The following is a 19,766-nucleotide window of genomic DNA, read 5'->3' as shown; positions in this document are numbered from 1 at the left end:
AGCATGCACTGGCATTGTGCTCTGTCGGCAGAGATGCCGCAGATCACCATATATCCTACTTTACAGAGCATACATTCCTCCGAACCCCACGTTCTATGAAGAGTCGTGGACATCCAACCATTTAGCGCCTAGTGGAAGTTCGACTGTCCTTCGCCTTTTCCGAGATACTCGTTCAAAGGCTCTGCATACTAAAAATCTGCCCTTTGTCGGACTCGCTTATCTCAATGGATTTCCCCATTTGCATCCCATATCTTCGCTAGGCCAATCCTCCGTCCGTTACTGCTCCGCTTACATACTTTTGTTACATCTACATCTACATTTATACTCCGCAAGCCACCCAACGGTGTGTGGCCGAGGGCACTTTACGTGCCACTGTCATTACCTCCCTTTCCTGTTCCAGTCGCGTATGGTTCGCGGGAAGAACGACTGTCTGAAAGCCTCCGTGCGCGCTCTAATCTCTCTAATTTTACATTCGTGATCTGCTCGGGAGGTATAAGTAGGAGGAAGCAATATATTCGATACCTCATCCAGAAACGCACCCTCTCGAAACCTGGCGAGCACGCTACACCGCGATGTAGAGCGCCTCTCTTGCAGAGTCTGCCACTTGAGTTTGTTAAACATCTCCGTAACGCTATCACGGTTACCAAATAACCCTGTGACGAAACGCGCCGCTCTTCTTTGGATCTTCTCTATCTCCTCCGTCAACCCGATCTGGTACGGATCCCACACTGATGAGCAATACTCAAGTATAGGTCGAACGAGTGTTTTGTAAGCCACCTCCTTTGTTGATGGACTACATTTTCTAAGGACTCTCCCAATGAATCTCAACCTGGTACCCGCCTTACCAACAATTAATTTTAGATGATCATTCCACTTCAAATCGTTCCTCACGCATACTCCCAGATATTTTACAGAAGTTACTGCTACCAGTGTTTGTTCCGCTATCATATAATAATACAATAAAGGATCCTTCTTTCTATGTATTCGCAATACATTACAATTATCTATGTTAAGGGCCAGCTGCACCAAGTGCCTATCCGCTGCAGATCTTCCTGCATTTCCCTACAATTTTCTAATGCTGCAAAATCTCTGTGTACTACAGCATCATCCGCGAAAAGCCGCATGGAACTTCCGACACTATCTACTAGGTCATTTATATATATTGTGAAAAGCAATGGTCCCATAACACTCCCCTGTGGCACGCCAGAGGTTACTTTAACGTCTGTAGACGTCTCTCCATTGATAACAACATGCTGTGTTCTGTTTGCTAAAAACTCTTCAATCCAGTCACAGTTACCGCGTTACTTGCCCGCAACTCCACCACGCGATGAGCAGTGGTCGCAGTGTTTTGGCTTATCAGTGTATCTCCTGAACTATGTGTCGCACAGTGAGATAATTTTGCTGTTACATCTTCTTCTCCTCCCTCTCTCTGCCCATCTCCATTACTTGCCTACCAAATGTGTCACGAATACATTTAGTAGTAAAGAAGTAATAAATTAAAACGTAATGCTACATGCGGAAGTTTTACTGCACGAACAGCAAAAACGTAGTCAGCGATACACTCTTTTCCTTTCATCATTTTTGGGGGTTGTGAGCGAGAAAACGTTTCGTAAAGGTTTGAAGTTAAATGTAAAGTTTGCTGCAAGTGAGTAAGTGCCCTCATTTTTAAATATTTTCTGTTTAAAGTAAGGGTATTCACGCGTCGTGAATAACGCTGTGTTTTGACCTGCCCCCCTTTGATAGGTGGATGGTTCTTACGCCCACAGAGATTCTTTCCAGACAATAAGTCATATGTGTACAAAGTTTAGTTGAAATCGGTGCAGTGGTTTAAGAGGAGGTGTGGAATCATATGTGATCGAAAGTATCCGAACACCTGGCTGAAAATGACTTACAAGTTCATGGCGCCCTCCAACGGTAATGCTGGAATTCAATATGGTGTTGGCCCACCCTTAGCCTCGATGACAGCTTCCACTCTCGCAGACATACGTTCAGTCAGGTGCTGGAAGGTATTTTGGGGAATGGCAGTCCATTCTTCACGGAGTGCTGCACTGAGGAGAAGTACCGATGTCGGTCGGTGAGGCCTGGGTCGAAGTCGGCGTTCCAAAACATCACAAAAGGTTTTCTATAGGATTCAGGTCAGGACTCTGTGCAGGCCAGTCCATTACAAGGATGTTATTGTCGTGTAACCACTCCGCCACAGGCCGTGCATTATGAACAGGGGCTCGATCGTGTTGAAACATGCAGTCGCCATCCTCGAATTGCTGCTCAACAGTGGGAAGCAAGGAGGTGCTTAAAACATCAGTGTAGGCCTGAGCTGTGATAGTGGTACGCAAAACAACAAGGGGAACAACAGACGTGGTCGGCGTGTACACTTTTGTGCTGGACGTGTCCCTTCACGTTTCCACTTCACTATGACATCGGAAACAGTGGACCTAGGGATGTTTAGGAGCGTGGAAATCTAGCGTACAGACGTATGGCACAAGTGACACCCAATCACCTCACCACGTTCGAAATCCTTGAGTTCCGCGGAGAGCCCCATTCTGCTCTCTCACGATGTCTAATGACTACTGAGGTTGCTGATGTCGAGTACCTGGCAGGAGGTCACAGCACAATGCACCTAATAAGAAGAACGTATGTTTTTGAGGGTGTCCGGATACTTTTGATCACATAGTATACATACATACATACTAGTACGTAAATACGTACGTCTATTTTTGTAATATGTATGGATTACGCAGTGTTGAATACATTTACCCGCAGCTAGAGTAACATGACTGTAAGAGAATTCCTTAGAACTAACTATTAGCATTAGGTTTTTTGAGTGTATGTGTGTCCGTAATGTTGGAAGCAAGGAATTAGATCACATACGCAGTTAATGCACTATTTTTAATTTATCGTAACATTGGAAACTTTATGTGGGACGCAGAGGGCGATGTCAGAGGCAGGGAATTATGCCATCCCTTAACACCTCAACAAAGCTTAAATGGCTCTAATGTTTCTGTCTTATTATTTCCGGACACTACAAACACAGGTTCTCTCAAGGTTTGTATGGGAGTAACAGCAATTAGGGAGCAGGTTCTACAGATCGGGGATTGGTACTACTTATAGGAACACTGAAATCAAAGAAATTATTGAAATTACTTCCACAACCCAGTCGCACGATACTAAATGATGCTGCTCCAACACATCCTATGAGAGAGCCTTCGGTCAAAGTCTTAGTAAATGAAGGAAATGATCAGCGACGTAGAAAGTCCAGGCAGATCCTGAATCTGTTCTCGGAGGGCGTAATTGGTTAAAGCGAGTGATTGTGATAAACTGCAGATAATTATAGTATGGCACCAATTTTCGAACCTCCATATAAAAGAATTTAATGGACTGGTTTCTCATTGTTATTGTATTTCGTATAATGTCTCTTCCGATTACAAAAACCACGTTGGCTACATACTGTTAATCGAATCTACCGCTTCAGATATCATAGATTCTACTCGCATAACCCTTTGGATTATTAACAGACAGAACAGCATCATATTCGGCATCCTAACTCTGTCAAAGTCATAACCAACCGTATAATTAGATAGCAATCGTTGGCCACAACGCAGGAGTGCCACATTGTACTCTTATACAGGATCCAAGTGCATGTAGTATGCTGTCTCCTGTCTTCTTATCTATCATGAAACGTAAAGTATTTATCTGTATTATCTGCCTGACTATGATGATTTCTTTTGTAGTGTCGGATCCTATTTATTATGTTATCGATGAAAGGACGGGAGATATGGAGACACACTGCCTACTTTCGTCGGATAGCACGTAGGGAACCGCATAACTTAGTGTCCCTATAGTACAGACTGACCACCACCAATAGTGTCACATTTCTTACTCAGTGAAACACTTGCAATTTAACACAAGACAATGGAGCCGAATCTGATGATAAAGAACCACCTCTTTACCTTCATGGCCAAATAGTGATGGAAATTGTGCGTCTGCTGGGTGAAGGAGCCACAGAGATTCACTGTGTCTCTGACAAAAGTTACAAATATATTCAGCTAACTAATGTAGTAACAATGCACAGTGCCTCTGATAAGCTACACAAGAAACGGAAAGCATTCACACGTCACATTACACTCCCGGTAGCTCTTATTTCTTTCATAATCAGAATCCCCTTCCTCATAAAAAAAATCAGCTAGCATAAGGAATTATTACCACAATAGCTAGTTGGCAATAATTACAGCAAAGTAATTTCACCCAGTAGACGAAGTACACGTATTATTATTTGTTCCAACAGAATGGAAATAGTACGTCTCTAACGATATTTTACTATTCACACGACTGTTTTCTCAGACGCTCAACATGTCCTGGTAGTTTCTAAGTGGAATTTGAAAGCTTCAGACAATCTAGTTCATACTGATGTAGAGAGGCGGTGCAGTGGCTAGCACAATGAAATCGCATTCAGGACGAACTACGGTTCAGATCCCCATTAGGCAATCCAAATTTAAGTTTTCCATAATTTCCCTGAACCACCTAAGGCAAATCCCGTGATGATTCCTTTGAAAGAGCATGACCGATTTCCTTCCCCATTATTCACAAATCCGAGCTTGTGCTTCGTCTCTAATGACCTCGTTGTCGATGGGACATTAAACACTAACCTTCCTACCTTCCTTTCTCTTCATACTGACTTTTATGAGTTTCACATTTGCGTTTTCTAAAGTCATCTAAATTATAAATACGCATTTATGAGTAAACGCTGTGAATAACTGTTTTAATTTACAATATTCATTTTTTGTAATTACAAAAACAATGAAATAGCTTTGCTGTAACTTACCCGGTGCAGAGGTCGAAGGGAGGCCGGCTTGCAATGCACGTAAGCCAGCGCTGCAACAGAAATGACGATGTTTAGTTATCGACTTCGTTAACTGACCTAGTATTTGTTCTGAGAGCACAAACAGCACAACACAGGGAATTTATGGCTATCAACTATTCGACGATTGCATTCTCTTTGATACTGATTTCTTCTTTTTATCCCTCTGAGCAGAGAATTTAATTTTGCGTAGAAATTAATGCGTTCTTTTACACTCGAGTCAATATCACACGTGTTACGAACAAGTTCCCACGTTGTTTCTTTCCAAATGTATGTCCCACAAAAAAAATAATAACGACTGCAACCTTGATTCATTCTCTATGTCAATGAGGCTACAATTTTACGAAGATGCCATCAGAAGTGGACACAAAATATGAGGATAAACATAGCACTTAAATCGACACCTATGTCTACAGCAGAATTCGAATACATAATATTATCGCTGCTGTGAACTTCCCAAGAGCTGTGTTAACATTCTTCTGGCCTCATCTGGTAGGCAGTGCTACTACATACATCGGAAGTTGTCATGTTTTAATTTTTCTCTCCATCTATGATGTCATACACTTCACCGTAGTCGAATTCACTAACGCACGCTTGTGCAATGACGTTCTACTCCGAGGTAAGTTGGTTCGAATCCCATTGGTGAAAAATTTTCAGTGTCAGTATGTGGATAGCAAGGAGATGAGAGGTGGTGGCGTAAAGTTCCCGATCATCAGTCTTGGAGTCATTTTTCTGGATTTAATTCCAAATCCCTCCGCCGGCAGTTGTGGCCGAGCGGTTCTAGGCGCTTCAGTCTGGAACCGCGCGACCGCTACGGTCGCAGGTTCGAATCCTGCCTCGGGCATGGATGTGTGTGATGTCCTTAGGTTAGTTAGGTTTAAGTAATTCTAAGTTCTAGGGGACTGATGACCTCAGAAGTTAAGTCGCATAGTGCTCAGAGCCATTTGAACCATCTAGGGGACTGATGAGCTCAGATGTTAAATCCCATAGTGCTCAGAGCCATTTGAACCATTTTTGAACCAAATCCCTCCGCAGTCTCATTCAGTGAGGACACGGTGGTTCATCTGTCGAATGGGATGTTAAACTCTGCTGCCCACTTGGTCCTATTCGAGATGAGCAGGCTATGCACCGAGGATTAACCTACTCCCTTCTCTCATCATCATCATTATCATTATCATCATCATAAATGTACAAATAACACTACGCTATACACGCATACATTACACTTACCTACGCTCCACGAGTGCACATGTGACTTCGCTTTCACATATGACAAGAAAAGGGGCTAATGTCCGCGAACATTAGGCACCGTTGTACCGAAAGAGGGGAAAAGAAGATAAACAGGTACGTTTGAGAGATGGAATAGGGAAGGCAACAGAGGATCACATTGGGAAAAAGACAATGCCTCATAGAAATCACTGGATAACAGCGAAGATATTAAATGGGATTGCCGAAAGGAGAAAATATAAATATACAAAAAGCGAAGCAGGCGAAAGGGAATACAAAAATTTAAAAACGAGACTGACAGAAAGTGAAGAATGGCTAAGCAAGCATGGCTCGAGAGCAAATGCAACGCTGTAGAGGCGTGCATGCTTAGGTAAGATGCTACCTGCTGGAAAATTAAAGACTCATTTGGAGAAAAAAGAAGCAGCTAGATGAATATCAAGAACTCATATTGCAAAGTCAATACTAAGCAAATAAGGGAAGGTTGAAACGTGTAAGGAATATACAGAGGCTCTACCGGGTGATTTTGCTAAGTGGGGCCAAACTGTAGGAAAGGATCCCTGGGAGGATAATGAGCAAAAAAGGTCATACGGACATACGGCCGAAAATGCGTTTCAGGGCAGGTACACCCATCTGAAGGTGCAGATCTTTGACAGTGTATGTTTTAATGATTGAAAGCACACATGAGAACACACCAGACTAGTAGGAATGTTCTTTTTCTATTGCTTCGGCCCCACGCTCAAGAGGACAGTGAGCTGCAGAACCATCATGAAATAGCCACTTTACCCGTCGTACCGCCAAAGGCACATCTCCCAGCAAGGGAGGCATGTTCAGATAACTGCTGTGAGGCGTTGTGGAAGGGTAGCTGGTCCCACGAGGCGGCCGCCAATAATCCCCGCCCAGACACTGAGGGTAAACCGATGCTGGTAGTTCGCTGCCGCCATACCATAGGGATTCCCCGAAGCCCAGAGGTGAGTACTGTGAAAATTGACTATACGTCCCTCGTAAAGGTAGCTTCATCTGTGAAAAGGATGGATGACAGAAGTCCCAGCACCCAGGTAGACTGTGCGACGAACCACTGCAGATGCAAATCCGAAGGTAATAAGTGCTGCAGGTATTGTAAGTGATTCGGATCGCGGCAGTTCTCGTGGAGAATGGACCACGCAGTCGTCTGGCTTACACCATACTGGCTGGCCTCTTGCCTGGTCCTGATATCGGAATCACTATCAAAGATCTTTTATCTCCGCCTTCAAGCGGGTGTACCTCCCTTGAAACGCCTTTCCGGATAGATATTCGTATGAACTTTTTTGTTCTGCATCCTCTCAGGAATCGTTTCCTGCACCTTGACTCCGTTCATGAAAATCACCCTGTATATAAGGGAAACGAAGCTGAGGAAAATTTTATGGAAAGAGAAGTCGAAGTCGATGAAGATGAGCTGGAAGATATGATACTGCGAGAAGAAGTTTACGGAGTCTGAAAGACTTAGTGGAAACAAGCCCCCTAGAGTAGACAATATTCCCACAGGAATATTGAGATCTTTGGGAGAGACAGCCGTAGCAAAATTATTCCATATGTTGTGCACGACAAACGAGACAGGCGAAATACCCTCAGACATAAAGAAGAATGAGATAACTCCAATTCCAAAATCAGCGGTTGCTGATAAGTGTGAATACTACTGAACTATCAGTATAATAAGTCATTGCTGCAGAATAGTGACACGAATTATTTACGATGAATGGAAAAACTGGTAAAAGCCGACTACAGGGAAGATCAGTTTCGGCTCCAGAGAAACGGAAGAACACGCGATGCAATACTGACTCTACCGCTTACTTTACTTTCTTTTTTATTTTTCACGTCTAGTTACGTAGGACCAAAGTGAGGAGCAAATCTCCATGGTCATGGAACGTGTCAGTACATGGAATAGTAATAACAGATAAAATAATGTGTTTAGGAAACCTGAAAATACGTCAAGCTACAAGTTTATGTAAACGCGATCAACGATGTAACACAGGAATCAGCTTCATTTTTCAAGGAACTCCTCGACAGAACAGAAGCAGTAACTCATGAAGAAACTCTTCAGTTTAGATTGGAAAGCGCGTGGATTACTGCTAAGATTTTTGAATACTTGTGGTAGCTAATTGAAAATGGATGCAGTAGAATACACCACGCATTTTCTCTTACTACTGTGTACTTTAATCGTTCAGGAAACTGATCATTCCTAAAGGAAAAATTACAAAGATGGCTAAGTATAGTGCTAACAAGTGTAGCACAGTACTTTAGAATTCTTCTAGATACTCCATCATATTCACGGGAGTCCTTAGTTTCCAGTGATTTAATTATTGAGTCAGTCTCCCCCTTGTCAATATCACAGAGGAGTGTTTCAGATAGCCTCGGAAAACCATTTGCCAAGAGTTATATGATTCCCTGTAAAAACAAAGTTTTTATTTAATTCACCACCTATTTTCAGAAAGTGATTGTTAAATACTGTACATATATCTGATTACCACTAACAAAACATTTTTACTACATACTGATTTTATATCCCCGACCTTGTGCTGCTGACTAGAAACTTCTTTCACGACTGACCATATAGTTTTAATTTTATTCTGTGAATTAGGCATTCTATTTGCATACCACATACTCTTGGCCTCCCTAACAAAATTTTTAGGCACCTTACAGCAGTGTTTGCAATGGGCTGCTGTAGCTCGATTGTGACTGCTTCTAACATTTTGATGTAATTCCCACTTTCTTTTACAGGCTATTCTTATCCCACTAGTCAGTCATCAAGGCTGCCTTTTACTGCTATATCCTGTTTAGAACATTCTAATGGAAATCAACTTTCAAACAGCATAAGAAATGTGTTAAGGAAAGCATATTTGTCAACTATGTTATCAGCACTGTAAAAATCCTGCCACTCCAATTTCTTAATGAGGTTTCAAAATTTCACTATTGCCGCTGCATTAGCTTTTCTACATACACTACTGGCCATTAAAATTGCTACACCACGAAGATGACGTGCTACAGACGCGAAATTTAACCGACAGGAAGAAGATACTGTGATATGCAAATGATTAACTTTTCAGAGCATTCACACAAGATTGGCGCCGGTGGCGACGCCTACAACATGCTGACATGAGGAAATTTTCCAACCGATTTCTCGTACATAAACAGCAGTTGACCGGGGTTGCCTGGTGAAACGTTGTTGTGATGCCTCGTGTAAGGAGGAAAAATGCGTACCACCACGTTTCCGACGTTGATAAACGTCGGATTGTAGCCTATAGCGATTGCGGTTTATTGTATCGCGACATTGCTGGTCGCGTTGGTTAAGGTCCGATGACTGTTAGTAGAATATGGAACCGGTGGGTTTAGGAGGGTAATACGGAACGCCGTGCTGGATCCCAACGGCCTCGTATCACTGGCAGTCGAGATGACAGGCATCTTATCCGCATGGCTGTATCGGATCGTGCAGCCACGTCTCGATTCCTGAGTCAACAGATGGGGACGTTTGCAAGACAACAACCATCTGCACGAACAGTTCGACGACGGTTGCAGCAGCATGGACTATCAGCTCGGAGACCATGGCTGCGGTTGCCCTTGACGCTACATCACAGACAGGAGCGCCTGCGATGGTGTACTCAACGACGAAGCTGGGTGCACGAATGGCAAAACGTCATTTTTTCGGATGAATCCAGGTTCTGTTTACAGCATCATGATGGTCGCATCCGTGTTTGGCGACATCGCGATGAACGCACATTGGAAGCATGTATTCGTCATCGCCTGGCGTGATGGTATGGGGTGCCATTGGTTACACGTCTCGCTCACCTCTTGTTCACATTGACGGCACTTTGAACAGTGGACGTCACATTTCAGATGTGTTACGAGCTGTGGCTCTACCCTTCATTCGATACCTGCGAAACCCTACATTTCAGCAGGATAATGCACGACCACATGTTGCAGGTCCTCTGCCCTGGCCAGCACATTCTCCAGATCTCTCACCAATTGAAAACGTCTGGTCAATGGTGGCCGAACAACTGGATCGTCACAATACGCCAGTCACTACTCAGTCACCCAAATTGTGTGAAAATGTAATCACATGTCAGTTCTAGTATAATATATTTGTCCAACGAATACCCGTTTATAATCTGCATTTCTTCTTGGTGTAGCAATTTTAATGGCCAGTAGTGTAGTTTGTAATTATATACAACAGTCGTTGGAGTAAAGAAACCTTTTAGTTTTAAAGTTTGTGCATTATGGTCTGAAAGGCCATTCATTCTCCAATACACCCGCCTCCGTAGTGGAGGACACTAACGCACCCATGTGCTATGCACTCGGCTCAGAGGTAAGCTGGCTCGCTTTGCGCCATGGAAGGCTGGAACTAGTTAACGTCCGGGCACAGGCAGCTGGGCAGTTGCCCTCTATGTGAGCAACATATGGAAACGATGGAGCAGTCGATCTGCCGCCCTCACGGTGTCACCTATTGTAGGTTCTGATGCCGGTCTCTCAAATCCTGTCGGTGTCGGTGGCGCACATCGCGACACAACTCCCCCATGTATCGACATTCATTTTCTAATACAGCTATGTGATCTCGGATTTTCCCGAAACAGACCATCTTTCTGCGGGAGGTTCCACGTAACCTGATGGAAACCATTGGCCGAGAGTGCGGAAAACAATACAGTAACACTTTCGAGCGCGCTACGTAAAATCGAGTTACCTACAAGAAATATATGACGAGATACCGGCTTCATGCTATTGGATTATCGGACTTCCCCCTTTCCCCTGACTGTCGCCTCCTGGACACCGATGAACATAGCTTAACGTGAGTGTCGTCGTCGGGTGTTTGGCGACTGAGGCAGAATATCTTAGCTTGTCAACTCGGTGTCACATCTGACGTGATTGAACCTTGGGCCCTCGTCTTTCCGAATGTCCGGATGACTATTACTTTCCCTCTGCAAAATACTGTGCGTTCGAGGGAATGGCCATCGAATATGTTTTCGGCGAAGGAAGGAAAGTGGACGTTGATTACTGATGGTACCTGCAAAAGGATCACAACTCCTTCGAACGCGCGTCAAGGTACGTACCCTCTCCGTACGTTATTTAGGTAGTGTTTTCGTTAATTCCCTCTTTAGCTGGAGAGTGCCAGGCTCAGTGTGACGTTCCGAGAAACATCACACTGAAGACAGAAAGTCCTGTATTGTAAGTAGTGAGAAGGAAAAGAGATTTCCTGGATCATGGAAGGCTGCGTTGCAGTGAGAGGTGTCGCATTGGTTGGCACACTGGACACGCATTCCGGAGGACGACAGTTCAAGCCCGCGTCCGGTCATCCTGATTTATACACTCCTGGAAATTGAAATAAGAACACCGTGAATTCATTGTCCCAGGAAGGGGAAACTTTATTGACACATTCCTGGGGTCAGATACATCACATGATCACACTGACAGAACCACAGGCACATAGACACAGGCAACAGAGCATGCACAATGTCGGCACTAGTACAGTGTATATCCACCTTTCGCAGCAATGCAGGCTGCTATTCTCCCATGGAGACGATCGTAGAGATGCTGGATGTAGTCCTGTGGAACGGCTTGCCATGCCATTTCCACCTGGCGCCTCAGTTGGACCAGCGTTCGTGCTGGACGTGCAGACCGCGTGAGACGACGCTTCATCCAGTCCCAAACATGCTCAATGGGGGACAGATCCGGAGATCTTGCTGGCCAGGGTAGTTGACTTACATCTTCTAGAGCACGTTGGGTGGCACGGGATACATGCGGACGTGCATTGGCCTGTTGGAACAGCAAGTTCCCTTGCCGGTCTAGGAATGGTAGAACGATGGGTTCGATGACGGTTTGGATGTACCGTGCACTATTCAGTGTCCCCTCGACGATCACCAGTGGTGTACGGCCAGTGTAGGAGATCGCTCCCCACACCATGATGCCGGATGTTGGGCATGTGTGCCTCGGTCGTATGCAGTCCTGATTGTGGCGCTCACCTGCACGGCGCCAAACACGCATACGACCATCATTGGCACCAAGGCAGAAGCGACTCTCATCGCTGAAGACGACACGTCTCCATTCGTCCCTCCATTCACGCCTGTCGCGACACCACTGGAGGCGGGCTGCACGATGTTGGGGCGTGAGCGGAAGACAGCCTAACGGTGTGCGGGACCGTAGCCCTATGCTATGGAGACGGTTGCGAATGGTCCTCGCCTATACCCCAGGAGCAACAGTGTCCCTAATTTGCTGGGAAGTGGCGGTGCGGTCCCCTACGGCACTGCGTAGGATTCTACGGTCTTGGCGTGGATCCGTGCGTCGCTACGGTCCGGTCCCAGGTCGACGGGCACGTGCACCTTCCGCCGACCACTGGCGACAACATCGACGTACTGTGGAGACCTCACGCCCCACGTGTTAAGCAATTCGGCGGTACGTCCACCCAGCCTCCCGCATGCCCACTATACGCCCTCGCTCAAAGTCCGTCAACTGCACATACGGTTCACGTCCACGCTGTCGCGGCATGCTACCAGTGTTAAAGACTGCGATGGAGCTCCGTATGCCACGGCAAACTGGCTGACACTGACGGCGGCGGTGCACAAATGCTGCGCAGCTAGCGCCATTCGACGGCCAACACCGTGGTTCCCGGTGTGTCCGCTGTGCCGTGCGTGTGATCATTGCTTGTACAGCTCTCTCGCAGTGTCCGGAGCAAGTATGGTGGGTCTGACACACCGGTGTCAATGTGTTCTTTTTTCCATTTCCAGGAGTGTATTTCCCTGAATCGCTTCAGGAAAATGTTCGGATGATTCCTTTGAAAGAGCACTGCCGGTTTCCTTCACCATCCTTCCCTAATGCGATGGGACTGATGACATCGCTGTTTGGTCCCTTCGCCCCAGCCAACCAGCCACAGCTGCATTCTTAGAGGCATTAGCAAAGCTGAATGAATCTATTGTAAATATTTTTACACGGCATTGTTGGAGATAGAAAACGCTGATGGTAGTGGACAAGAAATATCCAGCTGCACAATTTCTTGAAGAAATATTCTTTTAGTTGAAGTTTCACAAGCAATGTACAACTTTTTTTCTACTGAATAACATTTTTATAGCATTGTGTTCTATAGAATTTTCATTTGTACACGTTCACTGATTATAATCATGTAAAAAGGTCATTGTGGTGGATGAAATTTTCACTGCCAGTATTTGGCCGACAAGGGGAAGAGAGGTGGTGGCATGAACTTCCAGTCTTTTCGCCAATGTCTTGGATCAGATTCCAAACCTCTCTGCAGCGCCTCATGAAATGAGGGCATGTGACATCGTTGATGGAGATCTGTCCGTCGAGTGGGGACAAACTCGGTGGTCTCCTTGGTGCTATGGTAGAGGAGTAGGCTATGCGATGGCACTGCTTTTCGTCTTCTCACTTCCCTTCACATATAACAACACATACTGACACTGCACTGTGCAAGCACTAGCCACGTCATCCACACGACACAGATACGCACTTGACACTACATAACAGGTCGAAAGAAGGCAATGGTAATGGCATATAATCTCCTCTACATCGTTGCCGATAGTGACGATGCAGGATTCCTGCATTTGCTTCCCTATTCTCATTCCCTGAGCAGAGGACCACGTTGATACGGTATCACACACGCCGTACGCCTGCATGCGTCACTTGTACAATGCCACCACGAAGTGGCCCAACAGAGGCCACTTTCTGCGTCATTTTTCTCTCTTTCTTGCAGCGTTTGTGCCATCTTTGGCAGGGTTACTCATATATTTTACTCAATTTTATCACCCTATACCGTCCCAGTCGCTACAAACGTCTATCACCCTACGAGAAGAAATTCGCGAGTGCCATCTTTTCAGGACTAGTGTAAACTTTATTCTTTGTTTTTTGATACTTACTTAGTTCGTGTTTTGTGTACCTGAGTCCAAGACGGACCTGTGTAAAGCCTTACCCTGTGCGTAAATGAAACGCAACTTCGTAAAAAGAAAATGAAAACATAATTGTCTTGATTTCTGTAAACACCTGTTTGTGCAGATGTATTTCAAGCAAACGAATCAATAAACTGGCGAACGTTTGTCGCATCAATAGGTGTTTATTATATCTACATACATTCTTACTATTTTTCCAAATGTAGGTTCCAGAAAGAAATAACGATGAATCCAGGGGACAGCTATTTTCTACATCAAAACTTAATTTGCAAGATCTGGAACAAAGGTGAATGGAATCACCAGCATATAGTCTCATGATTTTTTAAACATATTTCAGTAACATCTTGAGGCATATGGCTTCACCCGAACTTTACAAATTCGGTTTAAACATTAGCGAAACATAGGAAATCACACTATAAAAATAACATTCGAGAAGACATTCAACAATAAAAATTGCTTCCAGTAAGTAATTGGGAAACTGGTTGGTCACGATCCAGGTTGCTGTTAATACTTTTATGTAACGCTAACTTAAGTTTAAAAGAGCGCATACCTTTCATATTCTCAAATGTCTGGCAGCTTCATAAACACACTACTGGCCATTAAAATTGCTATACGACGAAGATGACATGCCACACACGCGAAATTTAACCGACAGGAAGAAGATGCTGTGATATGCAATTGATTAGCTTTTCAGAGCATTCACACAAGGTGGACGCCGTTGGTCACACCTACAACGTGCTGACATGAGGAAAGTTTCCAACCGATTTCTCATACACAAACAGCAGTTGACCGCGTTGCCTGGTGAAACGTTCTTGTGATGCCTCGTGTAAGGAGGTAAAATGCGTACCATCACGTCTACGACTTTGATAAAGGTCGGATTATAGTCTATCGCGATTGCGGTTTATTGTATCGCGACATTGCTGCTCGCGTTGGTCGAGATCCAATGACTGTTAGCAGAATATGGAATTGGTGGGTTCAGGAGGGTAATACGGAACGCCGTGCTGGATCCCAACGGCCTCGTAACACTGGCAGTCGAGATGACAGGCATCTTATCCGCATGGCTGTAACGGATCATGCAGCCACGTCTCGATCCATGAGTCAACAGATGGGGATGTTTGCAAGACAACAACCATCTGTGCTAACAGTTCGACGACGTTTGCAGCAGCATGGACTATCAGCTCGGAGACCATGGCTGCGATACCCTTGACCCTGCATCACAGACAGGAGCGCGTGTGATGGTGTATTCAACGACGGACCTGGGTGAACGAATGGCAAAGCGTCATATTTTCGGATGAATCCAGGTTCTGTTTACAGCATCACGATGGTCGCATCCGTGTTTGGCGACATCGCGGTGAACGCACATTGGAAGCTTGTATTCGTCATCGCCATACTGGCGTATCACCCGGCGTGATGGTATGGGGTGCCATTGGTTATATGTCTCGGTCACCTCTTGTTCGCAGTGACGGCACTTGGAACAGTGGACGTTACATTTTAGATGTGTTACGACCAAAGCTCTACCCTTCATTCGATCCCCGCGTCACAATACGCCATTCACTACTCTTGATGAACTGTGGTATCGTGTTGAAGCTGCATGGGCAGCTGTACCTGTTCACGCCATCCGAGCTCTGTTTGACTCATTGCCCAGGCGTTTCAAGGCCGTTATTACGGCCAGAGGTGGTTGTTCTGGGTGCTGATTTCTCTGGATCTATGCACCCAAATTGCTTGAAAATGTAATCTCAAGTCATTTCTAGTATAATATATTTGCCAATGAATACTCTTTTATCATCTGCATTTGTTCTTGGTGTAGCAATTTTAATGGCCAATAGTCTATATTTCATGCTTTACGTAATGAGAGTAACATAGGATAATTCAGTAGTTAAAATGTGATTTTTGTAACTTACCGACAAACAGCACGGCGAGAAACACGTGTCGAAGCATGGTAACCTGAAACACATTCCAAATATTAGTTGCGTTTTAAGTAAGACAAATACTTAGTTGGTGCATAAGTTCGTAGCCAGATACACATAACAGAGAATTTAGTCATGAATAATATATTCTCCTTCATTGTCTTCCTCAACGTGGAGAGTCACTAATGTCACAACGATCCTAATTACAAGGAGGAAACCATTTTCTTGCCGTGCTCTGTCCAATGACATCATACCCATACACGGTGCAAGTATTTATGGCTGCCTCGGCTGCTGCCACGCCTCTATTGAACTCGAACAGAAGATTATGCCGGAAATGTTCCGATTTCTCCATTTGGCACTCCATTTCTAGCGTCCAAAACTCCTCTTACTATCTCCACAAGAGAAAATGACAATATGTCAACTCAAATGGCAACAGTGAACTACAAATAAAAAATGACAATTGTTAGATTAACCCATACCAACCGAAATACAAACACGAAACGCAAAAGCGCTACGAACTTATGCACCAACCTAACAGATAATTGTGGATCAGACTAATCAGTAAACTGTACTAATGAGCAATTATAATGTTAAAAAACAAAGTGGATAAAGTAAGATAAGATGAGCAACACCGTTGAAATGTTCATCTCACTTCCAGCACCTGTAGAATCATGTTGAAAATACCACACTCTGCTGTACCACGAGTGAACCAAAATGCTCAGTTTTAACAAATGAATGTTACTTCAGAAGTATGCAAAATGATTAGTGGAGAGGAACCTCTGCCGGCCGAAGTGGCCGAGCAGTTGTAGGCGCTTCAGTCTGGAACCGCGCCACCGCTACGGTCGCAGGTTCGAATCCTGCCTCGGGCATGGATGTGTGTGATGTCCTTAGGTTAGTTGGGTTTCATTAGTTCTAAGTTCTAGGGGACCGATAACCTCAGCTGTTAAGTCCCATAGTGCTCAGAGCAATTTTTTTGAGGAACCTATCTTTTTTATGTTTGCAGGTTTAACTACATCTTTTTTATATTTTCGGCAAAATTATGGGCTGTTCTTAATATAAGCGTGTAAAATTTTCTTGCACAGCACCGCACAAAATTAGCCCTTAGCTTATTGTCGCTTGTTCTTAATTAAGACATACAGGGCGTCCGAGGAGGAATGGTCAGTATTTAGGGACATGAAAAGAACGAAGATTCGAAGCGAAAGAGTCTACTGAGCATGGGCTTTAAAATACATAGCTTAACAGCTATGAATGCTTCTTCATCTTCGATACTGTGAAAAAATTTTCTCCTGTTTTCCATACTTTGGGAGGTGAGAGTGAGGACCAAAGGAATAAAAATATCCAGTAAACATGTACCCTAAAGGGCATACCTTAAGGGCTACGAGCACTTGCTCATTTTCCTTCCGTGAAGAACATCTCTTCTATAGAACAATTGCTCACAGCTCTTAAGGTATAGGGTTTAGAGCATATGTTTAGCAGAATATTTTGCATCGAATGTTCGTTTCTGTCATACCCCTGAATACTGACCACTGCTCCTGGGATATCCTGCATAGCGTAATATTTCCGTGTGACAATGAGTCTGATATATCTGTAGGTGTCTAAAGTCTTCAGCGTTTTCAAGAGTGGAAAACAGAAATCGTGTATAGCTTCTGCAGAGACTGATAAAATGGTTTGCAAGATAGAAACGATTAGTCTGCTTTTATTTCTTCTCTACTTCGAGAGCATGTCCCTAGAGAGTCACTGCTTCGCTAATGATGAAAAGTCTGACTGTATGCAGATCTTTAACAGCAGTTGTGACCTTCTGTTCTCTTGTTATCCGTCAGCAAAGGAGTGACACACTTGCTCTCTTGCTGAATTTGGGAACAAGAAACTAAACAACAGTCGTTCAGTGTTCAACGCGGTTTGTCAGAGCTTTCTTGAGTTGTCCGCTCTGTACTCATTTTTGGGCTAGTAAGAAGACGCTCATGTATTTGTTCTACACCATATGATATGCTAACCACAAAAAAATACTTCAATAAAAATTTTCTTCCAGGAGAACATGCCGATCATAAATTGTAAAGGGACGCGATTACCTGGACGAAAGAGCCGAAATTTTCGAAATGATAATGGAAATACAATACCCTGTAACTAATGCACTACTAACTATCCGTCTGATTTGATACCATAATCGACTTGGACGTCGTATCAACCGTTTCTCATTTCAGAAGTTTTTTTCCTGAAATTGCTGATTACCTTATAAGCTGTCCCTTTGATCCACTGCTTTTAGAGGTCCCGGGTAACCCCTCTAGATATCTGAAGTGCCTGTCTGCCTTTGAAGTATTATACCACGTACACTGCCCTTTTATCCCTTCCCTTTGGGGGATATAGTTGTATTATCATCTGAGCTGATAACTTCTGATTTTATTCGACAAACAGATTTCAAAATTTTTGTTTTCTTGCTGCAGTCTTTGCAAATAATTCACTGTTACATGAATATGGAGATTTATGAGCTTTTAATTTTTATATTAATGTGCTGAAAAATTATACTTCCTTTTTCGTCCACGATGGTGTACAAGGAACCATGACATGCTGACACCACTGAAGCACCTTACTGAAGAGTGGTCAGAAACAGTCTGAAAAACATGTAAGGGTGTTGCAGCGTAGGTTGTGCTGAGAAATAATTGTTACGAAAAAAACTGTTACATGCGCCTATTCCGTGTCAATTAGCATTGTAGCCAATCAAGCCGTTTCGCACGGATTAATGTGGCCCATAAGATACAATTAATGTCAGTGTAGATGACAGCACGCGAGACTATTCAACTGTCCCATGTCCAATTTTTGTATCGCTCTCTTGTTCCGTTTTATGAAACTAAACGAAGAACACGTTTGGCAACACTGTCCCTGACGATCGGCTTGAATTTGCGTGCGCAGATGCCTGATTGGCTAATTTAAGTTCTAATTAACTTGGAAACGACACAACGATCGAATTTTTCTCTTGACAGTTATTTCTTAGCACAATCTACCCTGAAACACCCTTACAAGCTTTGCAGACTGTTTCTGGCTATCCTTTAGAGTCTACAGAAGAAATTATGTAAGCAAGCACTACTGTATTTGGCTGCTACGTTATGTTAATTCATGTATTGCTTGGGAATAAGAAATGTCATGGTATTCGACAAACCAAATTCTAAATTAGGTTGAAAAATAAAATATTCAGAGATGGACTGGATGGTATCATCCATTACTAAAGTTAACTATCGTGTCCCCATTGCCACGCAAATGTGCTAGTTATTTTCAAAGAGGAATACACTCTGGAAATTATCGATCGGAATTTCTCGGTTTCGTTAGGATTAAGAACAAATCTTTAGGTGAAGAATGATCTCATTTCTGTGGATGCGTTTTCTGATGAAGTACCGTACACTGCACCCACACACAGCTGAATTCTGTTTCAAGCTATTTTTTTGCTCGACGAATGAACAAGTGGGCAACACATCTACAAGTTGGTCGCATATACTACAATATAAGTGATATACTATATACGATGGTCGCACGTACTTAAATGCATCTATGTATTACTATTACAAATAATCTGTAGTATGTAGCTAGCTATCAGATATTACGCGCCCGTCTCAAGCAGATTACCTCTACATTTTTTCTAATTTTTTGTGAATTATAGTAGTTAAGTGAAAAATAAGAACTAAAGTAGACGAGTAGGTAAGATGTCTACGGATTATACCTTATCGATTGAACCTTCCACCGTCGATCATACCCAAATGAATGCAGTAAACCAATTAACTCATGGGAGCTGAAGTTCAATCCTCTCTAGCAGCGGTGGCGTCTTCTTCGTGAAGAAATCTCCAAACGTGCAGTGCACTCTTTTAGTTTACG

The 19,766-nt window shown here is 43.8% G+C and overlaps 1 protein-coding gene across 1 annotated transcript in view; it reads right to left on the bottom strand.

The window, feature by feature from the left end:
* The window catches only part of LOC126183934 (uncharacterized), a 53,548-nt gene that overhangs the window by 7,138 nt on the left and 26,644 nt on the right, over positions 1–19,766 (bottom strand). The window contains exons 2-3 of the mRNA XM_049926281.1: positions 15,900–15,942; positions 4,820–4,869 (exon numbers count right to left, since the gene is read on the bottom strand). Of these exons, the coding sequence (XP_049782238.1) occupies positions 4,820–4,869; positions 15,900–15,942 (93 nt within the window). The remainder of the gene's footprint in view (positions 1–4,819; positions 4,870–15,899; positions 15,943–19,766) is intronic.

The sequence above is a fragment of the Schistocerca cancellata genome, chromosome 4 (genome assembly GCF_023864275.1).
Source record: "Schistocerca cancellata isolate TAMUIC-IGC-003103 chromosome 4, iqSchCanc2.1, whole genome shotgun sequence".
Classification (NCBI taxonomy): domain Eukaryota; kingdom Metazoa; phylum Arthropoda; class Insecta; order Orthoptera; family Acrididae; genus Schistocerca; species Schistocerca cancellata.
Note: the sequence above shows the minus strand (reverse complement) of the source record. Positions and strands in the feature narration are given on the sequence as shown.